A 13,980-nucleotide genomic window follows, 5' to 3' on the forward strand; every position below is an offset into this window, starting at 1 on the left:
TTATGGACACATGAACGGCATACATCTGCTCCGGCTCTTTCCAGTCTCTCATGCCTATTTATACCTGACTGGAATGCTATGCACGCGCACACACACACACACACCACTCAGGGCTATTGTTCTCTCTCTGTTTCAGCAAAGTCATGTGCGCCACCACACACACAGAAACAGACACACAGAGACATAGAACCACAGACAGGCAGACAAATACACACATATAGTAAAGAGACAAACAGACAGACAGACAAATACACACATATAGTAAAGTGACAAACAGACAGACAGACAAATACACACTTATAGTAAAGAGACAAACAGACAGACAGACAGACAGACAGACAGACAGACAGACAGACAGACAGACAGACAGACAGACAGACAGACAGACAGACAGACAGACAGACAGACAGACAGACAAATACACACATATAGTAAAGAGACAAACAGACAGACGGGGACACACAAACACAGACAGGTATGGTATGGTATGGTACAGAAGTAAATACTTACAGTCTCTCTGTGTTGCGGGGTATATTCCGGGGCATGGTTTTGATGCCCAGCCCATGGCAGTCCACCGTGGTGCCACTGCAGGTACACAGGGCAGGGCACGCGCTGACATAGCCTGTCACCAGGGCACAGAGAACCAGCACACACACCCAGTACCCAGGCAACCTCCCCACGCCTGCCCCAGAACAAGCTCCTCTACCGGGCATGATCTCCACGACTGCAGCCTCCTGCTTCTCAAAACCTGGCTCCAAAAAAGCCTTTTCTCTTTCTTTCTCCTTCTCTCTGCAAATACCCCAATTCCTACTACACAGTACAAGTTTTTTACAATCAGTGTGTAGGCTCTCGTAGAATGAGAAAGAAACCTCACTGTTACAACATAAAACAGGGCTAGAAATAAGTCCTGTCCTCAGTTGGTAATGTATTCTGAAAGGCTTGATTTTCTTCTCTTTCTTTCCTTGCAAAGGGAACTATCCACCTCTCTCTTCTCTTTGTGGAGTTGTTCTGTTCTGCACTCGTTCGCTCACGACTCTTCTCTCTCTCTCTCTGTCCCGCTCTGCTCTGCTTGTCTGACTAGGGGGAATGGGGATAGAGCAGAATGAAGAAAAGCCTATCTCTCTCTCCTACACACACAGCAGTCATCCATCACAAGGAGCTACAAATAGCAGACCCCTGACTCCACCCCTCCCCCTCCTCCTTCCCTCCTCACACAACACCACCCCCCCCCCCCCCCCCCACAGAACCCTGCCTGAACTCTCTCATTCTCTCTCAATCTGTCTTTTAGTCCCTCATTTTCTCTCTTATTCTCACCCTCACAACTCTCTCTCTGGCCTTTATTCTCTGTTTCATTCTCTCCCAGGCTTGCCTCCAGGCAGCCCGTATAGAGCAGAGAGCAGTAACTTGTGTGACACTGTTCAACCCCTGTCCCCAGTATCACAAAGGGCTGTGTACGTGTACGTATGTGTGTGTATAAATACATATATGACCACGTAATATAAGGACTTGGACATTAGTACTGTTGAAGTCCTCAGTGGTGGCTAGGAGGAGGTTAGTCTCCAACCTCTCTCCACACAATGAAATAAAGACCTCTGTGCTCCGGCTCTGCACAGCTGACTGTGTCAGACCCTCCACTTCATCTCTTCCTGCATGCACTGTGGTGGAACCATCCCAATGTAAAAACACTACAACAGAACCTGAAGAACCCTGGAAGCCCAATCTCTGGCTGACAAAGAAAAAAGGAGGAGAAAAAGAGAGAGACTGATGGAGATGAGGTACTGTACAAACCAAAAGAGAAGTGTGTTCCGTCCTTCCTAGGCCCCGCCAGACACACGTAGTAGAGAGAGAGTGATCCATCTGGCCCAGTAAAAGTGTCAGTGGTGTATAGATCTTCCTAACATGGGTCCTGAACACAGGGGAGAGGGTGGTGTTTAGGGCGTGTCTCCCTGTCCCTCCACTCTCTTAGAGCTGTGAATGGAATACACTCACACACCTCTCTGTTTGTCCTAGATGTGGGAAGGGACGACACCAATTTGCACTTAAGCGGAGAACTAGCAAACAGCAGACAGTACCACAACTCATGTAGGAAATAAAATAAGTCAACTGCAAGGCTCAGGCGCATGTCTCTTTTGTTTGTGTAGTAATTGTGAAGTAATTTAGTAGTAACTAGAGTTTACCAAATGGAGAAAATAGAAGAGTTGTGTGAAGTTTTTAAATTATTCTTAAACACTACTATGTATCAGGGACGCAACTTTCACTGGGGACATGTCCAACCCACATACTAAAATTGTATTTTGGTCCCCCACAGTTTTATCATTGGAATGTGATTGGAATGACAAAATGAGGCAATGGTTTGCCTCCGAGTGGTCATGTAGGCTGTTTGGAGTGTTTCTCAGACTGGATAAAAATAATAAGTTATGTCTCCCCCACTTCTAAAACCAAAGTTTGGCATGGATGTGTGTCTGACTGAGAATGGGCCAAACTGTGTGGAGAACACATTCTAAATAAAACCCGAGTTTGACCTGGTAACTACATACAGTAGTGACCATTGGTATTTCCAGCATGGTCACTGCTGTCCTGTTGTGTATTTACAGGACCTGAGAGTGGCAGAAGTCCCCTGCTGGAGGTTTGTAAAACCTGTGTACAACATATACACGACACACACACATTAAGCGGCATGTGCACACACACAGGTGCACAGCGTATACTTCTAATAGCAAACATGCAACAACACAATCATGACTCACACATTCCAACCACCTGCATTGTGGATAACTTCAGTTCCTTGTCCCTCTTTCTTTCATAACCCTCTCCTTACTCACAAAATGTCCAGGAGAAAAGTAAACTGCAGACAAAAATAGATACATTCCAGGAGCAAAAGTCTAAATTAAAATGTAAGGAAAGTGTATGATATCACACTTTCATAAACTACCAGGGACAAGATAAAAACTCTTACTGCAATGTATATTCACTTTTTCTGAACATCTCAGTTATAACAAAGTAGAGACAGAGTTAAAAAACAATTCTCCATGTTTCCAAGCTGAAAAATAATTGTGAGAAAAGATAACACTAAACTTCTACTGATTTCAGGGCATCTTTACAAAAGGCTGAGCATTTGCATCTCAAGTCCTCCATCTTGTGGTTAAAAACTAAACTGCACTCGGTCACTGCAGACCGGTCACTAGTTCCAGGCAGTTTTGCAGACAAAACCAAAGAGAACTAAATATTCACTAAATAGCTGTGAATTACTTAAATATTCAAACATGTACATTAAATAAAACCTTGCCATGTTATTAAATCTTCATTCACGGTCAATCTTCAGCATGACATTCTCAGTTTAAAACATCGCCTCTGTTATCAATATTTCACACAACCAATAACACATTTTACCACAAAGGAAATAAAGATGTTTGTTTCATTGTCTTTTAACAGCGGTTTGTTGCATAGCTTCCCAGTAGCGCCGCTGTTGATTATCAATATTTCACACAACCAATAAGAGCTCCCGAGTGGCGTCACTACAGACCATGTTGCGATCCCGAGCTGTATCACAACCGGCCGTGATCGGGAGTCCCACAGGGCGGCGCACAGTTGGCCCAGCGTCGTCCAGGTTAGGGGAGGGTTTGGCCGTCATTGTAAATAAAAATGTGTTCTTAACTGACTTGCCTAGTTAAATAAATAATTTTACCACAAAGGAAATAAAGATGTTTGTTTCATTGTATTTTAATGGCAGTTTGTTGCATAGCTTCACAGTAGTGCCAATAATGACACATTCACATTGAAACAGTTTGACAGAGAATTCTGATGCTCAATAGTCAGATCAGTAGAATGGAAATGCCACTGACACTGAAATGTAAAGTTAATGTTGCCACTAGAAAAAGGAAATCGTTAAACAGATGTAAGTTATTCAATATTTCCGTAAAAAAAAAAAAATGTATGTTGGTAGAGGATTTGTGTGAAGATATGGTTGAATCTTGTCAGGATTCAGCACTCAATGTCTGACTGGTTTTGAAAATAGCTATAAACAGAACCAATGCAGATAGGCCTATACCATGGATAAAAACATTTGATATTAAATAACAAATATTGTAACAGATTGCATAGAAAAACATTTCTGTAACAGTATCAAAAAGAAGGACATAGATATTGCATAAAACATAAGCGGATTAAAAAAAAGGGGCCATTAATACACATTTTGGCTGTAGTCTCAGGAAAAAGAAAAAAATACAAAAACACAGTAAAAATGAAAAAAGTATTTAAATAGAGAAAATAATAATCACAGTGTTGACAGATTAAGACCGTGGCTAAAGAAACACTCCCAAACAAAGCAACAGTGAGTTCACACCAGTTGTAATAACAACAGACCATTAGCTACTACGGTCTCATTCACGTCTACTAGGTTTTCCTTAACACATGACCAGACCAGGAAAACCAGTCATAGCCCTACATACCATGTTCCAAGACTTTACTCTCACTCATCTCTCCCTCCATCTTTCTTTCACACTCATCTCTGCTCAGTCTGAACATTTTAGACAATGCTACTGCCTCCACAAACTATCTCAATGGAACTTACAGGCTTAAATAAAGATTCAATATAATGCATCACACATTAACTTTACTACTTTGCTAATATAATTTAAGGCACTCAAAACACTTTGCTTAGCTTAAACGTGTAGTCAATCAGAATTTTACCATCCTTTGTAATTTACTACAAACCAGTGCAAACTCCCTATAGATCCAGCTTACTTCTACCTACCTGAGACAACGTTTGTCCACATGGCATGCTCTACACAGTAGTAACTAACTCAAAACACAAACCACAGAAATGTGGGTTTTAATTTGGTTCTCACTGGTTTTTCTAGTCATTCTAACTCCTACTTGACCAGAATGACCAAGGTGTACATGTGTTGTCTCTTTCCAAACAGAACAAGGAAGAGACAACACATGATCACTGGCCAAGCATGGTTCTACTGCTTTTAAGACAACACATGATCACTGGCCAAGCATGGTTCTACTGCTTTTAAGACAACACATTATTCACTGGCCAAGCATGGTTCTACTGCTTTTAAGACAACACATGATCACTGGCCAAGCATGGTTCTACTGCTTTTAAGACAACACATGATCACTGGCCAAGCATGGTTCTACTGCTTTTAAGACAACACATGATCACTGGCCAAGCATGGTTCTACTGCTTTTAAGACAACACATGATCACTGGCCAAGCATGGTTCTACTGCTTTTAAGACAACACATGATCACTGGCCAAGCATGGTTCTACTGCTTTTAAGACAACACAATACTTGGCTTGTAAATGACTTGACTGTTTAACTATCTCAGGGCGTCTCCCTGTTAGTTAAAAGATTCATTTAAAAACCAAGTTAGAGAAATGGTTTTGAGAGTGAGAGGAGAAAGTTGTGGATGAGATGACTGCTAGACCGACGTCTCCTGCGTTGGCGAGAAGCACATCCTTTTAAGAGACGAGGAATCCTGAGAGAGAAAAGAGAGAGAACAACATAATGTATTTCAGAGTTATGTCCGTTCTACTTAACCTTGGCGCCAAACCCATCCGTCAATGTCACTCAAATAAACCCCATTGGGGAGAGTTGAGAGAGGGAGTTTGCCCTGTGGTTAGCCACTGGTTGGTGAGCTAACAGTAAGACACTCCATCCATACCACAATGCAGTAGTCATGGTTTAACTGGCTCACCAGGGCTGTGGGTTGCATATATATGTCACTCTAAATTACCATATTATGACCATATTCTACCATTATTATCATATTAGTAATGGGGAGAACGACGCAGTCACCCACTGGTGACAGGTTTATAGCTGTGAATCATGCTGCTCACCAGGCAAACAGACAGTTTCATTTGTTTGGTTTGAACCTGAGACAAAGTAACACTTCACTATAACGCTCCTATTACGCACACATACAGTGACTCAGCTATGGAGTGGTGTATAGTACTTACCCATCCAAAGCTGCTGTCCTCCTTCTCCTGTCTGTCTGCTGAGCTGCTGGATCCTGGAGTCACCAGGCTACTGCTAGCCGTCTCCACCGGGCCCTGGGTACCTAACGCTCTCCTCTGGTACACACACAAACATAGCTTCCAAAATCACACATCCTGTCTAACATCTTCCTGGGATTGACAGAACATTTAGCTATTATTTTAAATAATTGATGATACCCTGATTCCTCCAAAGGAGCGTGAGCGGCGATGTTTCCTATGCGAGTACAGTGTCTGTTGGTCACTCAATGGCGTCCCAGGGACCTGCTTAGCAAACTACACCACACACAAAAACAGCGAAAGTCTTAATAATAATGATGATAATAATTAGGTGGGTCCTTACATTTGTCCTATTTCACAAATGTGTATTATATGCATGTGAAATATGTTTTTTTTTGCATATTCCACTCCCGAGAAACCTTCTGAGAGTGTGGTTACGGCCAGCGATCAGACATTATTGACGGCGACCGTGGAACAATTAGAATTCAGTGCCTTGCTCAAGGGCACGTTGGCAGATTTTTCACCTAGTCGGCTCAGGGAATTGACCCAGCGACCTCTCGGTTACTGGCCCAACGCTCTTAACCGCTAGGCTACCTGCCACCCTTTTGGACAAACACTCATTATTTCTGCACATTCCGCAAATACAGGTGTAGGCGTGTGTATGTCCCACCTGTCTGATGAGTTTCTTCTTCTTGGCAGACTCAGGCATGCTGCTGACCTGTTGGTAAAGCTCTCTGAGGGCCAGCTCAGTGTGTGTGTTACTGCTGGTGGTCCCGTCTGTACACGTCACAGCCTCACCAGCCCTCTTAGAGGGGGAGGGGTGTGCACCCCCACCACATAGAGCCAGGCCATCCTGGTAGAGAGGAGATGAGTGAATTGATAACAGGTCTTTGCTGAGTTTGAGATATTCCCTGATAGAAGACATGATCGATTTAGGTCGCCCGACACAGTCAAATAGTGATCGAAATCAACTAGACAGAGTTTCTGTAGTGTACTCACCGTAAACTGGGAGTTTCTGTAGTGTACTCACCATAAACTGGGAGTTTCTGTAGTGTACTCACCGTAAACTGGGAGTTTCTGTAGTGTACTCACCGTAAACTGGGAGTTTCTGTAGTGTACTCACCGTAAACTGGGAGTTTCTGTAGTGTACTCACCGTAAACTGGGAGGTGGTTGATCCTTTAAAATGCATGTGGGCGTGTTCTTTGACATACACAGGAGCCTTGAGTAAAAACACACAAAATTACCACCTTTGTCATTTTTTAGACGAACAAGACTTATTTAGACACACTAAACTCACAGGTTTCAGTTGACCAAACTATACCAAACTGTGATTGACATGTGAAATGATTGACTGATGCAGACAGACAGTATTGACTCAGGTGAAAATCCCCAGCCAGTTATTGTTCCAGAAAGCAGAGGATTGAGTGCGACAGAGGGGAGGGTAATGAATAGGGATATTGATTACAAATGGCTACTGGAGAATGAATGCTAGCCAGTCAATTTTCACCCTGAAGAGTTTCTGTGAGTGCTTGATGAGGAAAGCCACTGCGTTGTTTAGCTTCTTAATGTTCCCCTGGAGGTCACTGGCTTGCACCTGGAAAAGACACACAACACTAATGAGTAAAGACAACAATAATCAACTAATGGGAGAGAGGAATGGTGAGGGGGAGGGAGAGAGAAAGGGATTGTTTTGTTTGACATTTTACTCCATTGTTAAGAGCTAGTAACATCTGCTAAACTGTGTACGCAACCAATAAACTTTGGTTTGAACTAGACGTACGTGTTTGGGCCAGATGATGTGTGGAGCCACCATGGTGGCCAGGTTGATGGCAGACATCTTGTTGTTGTGCTGGTTGCGAGCGGTGTGGTAGAGCAGGTCCAAGAGCAGTTTGAGCAGACTGTGGTTGGCTGGAGGCAGCAGCATGAACAGCAGCTGGAAGGCCTCGATCTGACGCTCCTTATCCGGTACTGAAGTCTTGTTCCCCTTCTCATCAAACTGGGTCAGCTCTGGAGATATCCATATTATTTTCATAACTTTTGGTTATTTGGCAGACTTGCATCCACAAATAGTTTTAAATTTAACACTTACACTGAGCATACAAAACATTAAGGACACCTGCTCTTTCCATGACAGGTGACCAGGTGAATCCAGGTGAAAGCTATGACCCCTTATTGATGTCACTTGTTAAATCCACTTCAAATCAGTGTAGATGAAGAGGAGGAGACAGGTTAAAGAAGATTTTTAAACATTGAGACAATTGAGACATGGATTGTGCATGTGTGCCATTCAGAGGTTAAATGGGCAAGACAAAAGATTTAAGTGCCTTTGAACTGGGTATGGTAATAGGTACCAGACACACCGGTCTGTGTGAAGAACTGCAACGCAGCTTGGTTTTTCCACTCTCAACAGTTTCCTGTGTTTATCAAGAATGGTCCCCCACCCAAAGGACACCCAGCCAACTTGAAACAACCGTGGGAAGCATTGGAGTCAACATTGACCCATTCCTGTGGAATGCTTTCGACACCTTGTAGAGTCCTTGCCCAAACAAATTAAGGCTGTTCTGAGGGCAAGGGGGTGTACTCCGTGTATATTTAGGTTATATGGCTTGTTGTGTGTGTTACCTGCTATCTTCAGATAGGCGTGGTAGTGTCTGTGTGTGAGTAGGGGTTCAGGCAGCTCTCCTAGGAAAGCTTTAAGCAGGGTGGCAGCATCATTAGGATGGAAGTCCCCAGTCTCCAGGTCTATCTCTGTCCCGGCGTTCAACATCTCTCGTAGGGCCGCCTGCCGCAGGCTGTGGCCTGGCACACGGAACAACCCCTCCACATGGAGGTCTGAGAGAGAGGGATTACAGATGGATAGAGAGAAGGGGAAGAGATAATTAGGTGTATGAGAGTGAGAGAAGCAGTGGCGAGTGAATGGGGAGGCAAACAGAGAAATGCAAAATAGAGAGAACAGACAGAAACAGAAAAAAGGAGAGAGTAAAGTGTTTTCAGATTAATTATTGACTCCCCTGCTCTATCCCAGTGTCCACTTTCAGACGATGACAGCACTCGAGCAGGAAATAGACCATGAGCTCATACCTACCCACTCATTCAGCGCTCAGACTTAAAGACTAGATATTAACACTAGACAGACTGGGACAGAAACTAACGCACAGAACGCCTATTAGGTGCTCCAGCCAGGATTTTGAGGACAGAAATAGGACATGAACTGGTAAAATTAGAACACTTCTACAAAACGTTGAGAAAGCAAATGCTATGTTTCTTTCTAGATGCAGGCTGAAAGGTGAGCTTGTAAAGATGGAATAACTGTAGAACTCACTCTTGCTGAGGTATTCAATCAGCTGGTGGATCTGTGCTATGCCCTCCTCCGTCAGAGGAGCACCAAACACCACTCCTTTATCTGGAAATCACCACAAAAAAGGTTTGTAGTGAATGGACAGAACAGGACATTTGAAATGCACAGACTGCAAACCACACAAAGACCTCAGTGTGTGTGTGTGTAGAGTACACAACATTACGGTAAATTCACCTTTGCGTTTGAGGAAGTTGAGAGAGCGTAGGAAGCCTGTGTGTGCTGTGGGCAGTCTGGGGTCTGCCTCTCCTGTAAGCTGGGCAAACTCATCCCCTGGCAGGTCTATGAGCCTGGTGATGTTACTGAGGACCAGCTCTGTGAACACCTGGGGACGCTCATGTTTCAGACGCTCCACAAAGAATTCTGGGTTGAAGATGACCGGCTGGGGTGCAGGGTCCTGAGAGTTCACTACACTGTACACGGCCCACCCGGGGTGGGAGGGGAGAGAGTGGAGACAAATAGTCTGGTTGTTATTGTTTAGTAGCTAATTAACTACTTAATGTTACCTAAAAAGAATGTTCAGACCCGCTTTGTTAAAGAGCCAACAATCAACTAAGTCTTGGAAATACCAATTTGAAAACCCATTATAACGATCAAGTATGCATCTGGATAGTAACGAACGTAGCTACAATGGCTAGGGAAGTTAGCTAGCTAGTTGCTATTACAATCTAGCTCTCCAGCTGGTTGAGTAACATTAGGCGTATCTGAGCGATAGCAACAGTAATGTCCACATAATGAGTGTAATTATGTTATCATGAACAGTGCAAACTGTTTGGCGGTCACAATTGTTTGATGATATGCCTACCTTTTGTTTTCGTTGGGTTCTTTTTCGGCCGCCATGTCCATTTTGAATCTTCCGCTGTTCCATTCCTTGCCCCGCCTCCTTGGATGTTGAAACTACCATCAGCACCACATACTGAAGGGGTAACCCAGACACCTCACAAGGGCCATAAATCTGAAGCCTCTGTTAAGAATTTTTTTTGCACCACCAAACATGGTAGTGAGAGGAAGTCCAGTCGCGGGTCGTTGGAAAGGATGGAAGTAGGCTAAACTGGTCAAACGTTCTGCTAATTTTCTCATCGATGAAACATCTGATCTCAATACATTTTTCTGTTCCCAAAACTAAAATGTGTTACGAACACAGTGCACTAAGGTTGAAACACTTTTTCCCAAATGATTTTTTAAATTGCTTTGTTTAGGAGTGCACGGTCGAAATGAGTTTGTGTACACACGCACTTCACAGAGGAGGCGTTCCTTAATAGAAATATGCAAATACATGCTACCACGCGCCAATAGGATCTTGATAATTCGTGCTTCGCTTTACCCACCTCCTTGCTTGTTCTGCCCACTATGCTTCATTTGCTTCCACTGTAAACAACACAGATTAACTTTCTTGGGTTAGTTAGAAATATCTTTGCTACCACTGGACTCAAACCTTCTTCGGTGAGGTTTAACGGCATCCAATGTATGTTGCATTACCGCCACCAACTAGACTGGGGTATAAATCCATTATATTTTGATCCACACAATGAAATATATATATTTTTACCCTACCACCTAAACAGAGGAGGCTGGTGGGAGGAGCTATAGGAGGAATAAATGGAACGGTATCAAACACAGCAAACATATGGAAACCACGTTTCACTTAGTTCCATTTATTCCATTTCAGCATTTACAATGAGCCTGTCCCCCTATAGCTCCCCTCACCAGCCTCCACTGCATCCACTGCCTCCACTGACTCTCAGCCCATGAGAAACAAGATTCTCTGGTCTGATGAAACCAAGATTGAACTCTTTGGCCTGAATGCCAAGCGTCACGTATGGAGGAAACCTGGCACCATCCCTATGGTGAAGCATGGTGGTGGCAGCATCATGCTGTGGGGATGTTTTTCAGCAGCAGGGACTGGGAGACTAGTCAGGATCAAGGGAAAGATGAACAGAGCAAAGTACAGAGAGATCCTTGATGAAAACCTGTTCCAGAGCGCTCAGGACCTCAGACTGGGGTGAAGGTTCACCTTCCAAAAGGACAACGACCCAAAGCACACAGCCAAGACAACACAGGAGTGGCTTCGGGACAAGTCTCTGAATGTCCTTGAGTGGCCCAGCCAGAGCCCGGACTTGAACCCATTCGAACATCTCTGGAGAGACCTGAAAATGGCTGTGCAGCGACGCTCCCCATCCAAGTTGAGAGAGCTTGAGAGGATATGCAGAGAAGGGAGAAACTCCCCAAATACAGGTGTTCCAAGCTTGTAGCGTCATACACAAGAAAACTCGAGGCTGTAATCGCTGCCTAAGGTGCTTCGACAAAGTAAAGGGTCTGAATACTTATGTAAATGTGATATTATTTTGTATTAATTTTTAATACATTTTCAAAAATTTATAAAGACCTGTTTATGCTTTGTCATTATGGGATATTGAGGGAAAAAACAATTTAATACATTTTAGAATAAGACTGTAACGTAACAAAATGTGGAAAAAGTCAAGCGGTCTGAATATTTTCCGAATGCACTGTATGAACACCCAGAATACAACCTTACTGAAGCATATATCACTTGTTGACCTATCCCTCTGTGCTACACAGATCTACTATTCAAGGTCATCCTCTCAGGATCCCTCACCCTTAACCCATCCTCCTGTATTTTCTTCACTTCCTTAGCATATGACAACTTCTGTACTACTCTGACCACCTCAACCTGCCTCTCTCACAACGCACACTTCCTATCCCCAGCTACATGGGCACTCCTACAGTTGACACACACAAATTTTCCCACCAAAACCTCACATTCATCTGTCCCATGCCCTCCTGCACACTATCACATCTTGGAATGTCCATCCTACACACTACTGCAAAATGACCATACAGGTGGAACCTGAAACACTGCAGTGGGTTCGGCACAAAAACTCTAACAGGATAACTTAATATATCCTAACATGACTTCGTTGTCTAAAGACTGACAGTGACTCCTTCACTTCCCCACGCTCACTACCAGGTCTGCGTCGCACCAAATGGCAGGCGTCACAAACACTGGGAATCTTCAACTTCAATGCCTCCACCTCCGCACTTAACACTACCCCAGAAATCACTCGTCATGAAATTCAACCTCAACCTCTGCCTTCCTCATTCTCTTTGATGCATTCTTCCTCTCTTTCCTCTTCCATTCCTCACAGCAGGAACAGAAGACTGTCTCCTGCAGCTTGGTAGAGGCAGTAAGTTCCCACACTCATAACAGAAGTTCATGGATTGTGTATGTGTGCCATTCAGAGGCTGAATGGGCAACACAATATTTAATTGCCTTAGAATAGGTAGGTGCTAGGTGCACCGGTATGTGTCAAGAACTGCAACGCTGCTGGGTTTTTCACACAACAGTTTCCCTGCCGTGTGTATCAAGAATGGTCCACAACCCAAGGACATCCAGCCAACTTGACAAAACTGTGGGAAGCATTGGAGTCAACATGGGCCAGCATCACTGTGGAACGCATTCGACACCTTGTAGAGTCCATGCCCCGACGAATTGAGGGTTTTCTGAGGGCAAATTATATTCTTATTAGGGCCGAATTGCGTTTTTTGTTTGACACTCCCTTCTAACACGGCCTGTGATCATCAGAGGGGAACAGAAAGCACATCCATGCTCAAGAGAGTCTTAGGTTTCAGAAATGGGGTCATAATAGCTTATAACCAAAACTGTTCAAATGCTAGAGCGAAATTCATTGTAAGAAAATATATTCAACATGGCACATTGGCTTCAGAAACTGCCAGAAGCTTTGTTTACCACAGTGTTTGATTATACACTATAAATACAGAAGTATGTGGACACCCCTTCAAATTAGTGGATTCGGCTATTTTAGCCACACCCGTTGCTGACAGGTGTATAAAAGTGAGCACACAGCCATGCAATCTCCATAGACAAATATTGGCAGTAGAATGGCCTTACTGAAGTGACTTTCAACGTGGCACCATCATAGGATGCCACCTTTCCAACAAGTCAGTTCACACAGCATGGCTGTGCCCTGGTCAACTGTAAGTGCTGTTATTGTGAAGTGGAAGCGTCTAGAAACAACAACGGCTCAGCCGCAAAGTGGTAGGCCACACAAGCTCACAGAACGGGACTGGCGAGTGCTGAAGCGTGTAAAAATAGTCTGTCAGCCTCCCGAGTGGCGCAGTGGTCTAAGGCACTTCATCACAATGCTAGCTGTCCCACTAGAGATCCTGGTTCGAGTCCAAGCTCTGTCGCAGCCGGCCGCAACTGGGAGACCCATGAGGCGGCGCACAATTGGCCCAGCATCGTCCGGGTTAGGGGAGGGTTTGGCCGGCAGGGATGTTCTTGTCCCATCGCGCTCTAGCAACTCCTGTGACGGGCCAGGCACAATGCACGCTGACATGGTCGCCAGGTGTTTCCTCCGACGCATTGGTGCGGAGGGCTTCCGGGTTAAGCGGGCATTGTGTCAAGAAGCAGTACGGCTTGGCTGGGTTGTGTTTCGGAGGACGCGCGGCTCTCAACTTTCGCCTCTACTGAGTCCATACGGGAGTTGCAACGATGAGACAAGACTGTAACTACCAATTGGGGAGAAAAAGGGGTAAAATTATAATTAAAAAATAGTCGGTCCTTGGTTGCAACACTCAC

The 13,980-nt window shown here is 44.3% G+C and overlaps 2 protein-coding genes across 2 annotated transcripts in view; both read right to left on the reverse strand.

Annotated features, from left to right (window-relative positions):
- The window catches only part of slit1a (slit homolog 1a (Drosophila)), a 145,032-nt gene extending 144,001 nt beyond the window's left edge, over positions 1-1,031 (reverse strand). Inside the window, exon 1 of the mRNA XM_038992182.1 lies at positions 511-1,031. Coding sequence (XP_038848110.1) covers positions 511-713 — 203 coding nt within the window. The 5' untranslated portion in view covers positions 714-1,031. The remainder of the gene's footprint in view (positions 1-510) is intronic.
- A 2,698-nt stretch (positions 1,032-3,729) lies between these two features.
- Positions 3,730-10,354, reverse strand: LOC120045689 (rho GTPase-activating protein 19-like). Its single transcript, XM_038990630.1, has 11 exons — positions 10,165-10,354; positions 9,537-9,772; positions 9,327-9,407; positions 8,627-8,836; positions 7,785-8,011; positions 7,512-7,598; positions 7,158-7,223; positions 6,674-6,856; positions 6,184-6,279; positions 5,968-6,081; positions 3,730-5,486 (listed from the first exon to the last, which is right to left on the reverse strand). Exons 1-11 carry the CDS (start codon positions 10,203-10,205, stop codon positions 5,430-5,432), a joined length of 1,398 nt encoding a protein of 465 aa, XP_038846558.1. The 5' UTR covers positions 10,206-10,354; the 3' UTR covers positions 3,730-5,429.
- Between the last annotated feature and the right edge of the window lie 3,626 nt (positions 10,355-13,980).

Source organism: Salvelinus namaycush, chromosome 4, assembly GCF_016432855.1.
Source record: "Salvelinus namaycush isolate Seneca chromosome 4, SaNama_1.0, whole genome shotgun sequence".
Lineage (NCBI taxonomy): Eukaryota > Metazoa > Chordata > Actinopteri > Salmoniformes > Salmonidae > Salvelinus > Salvelinus namaycush.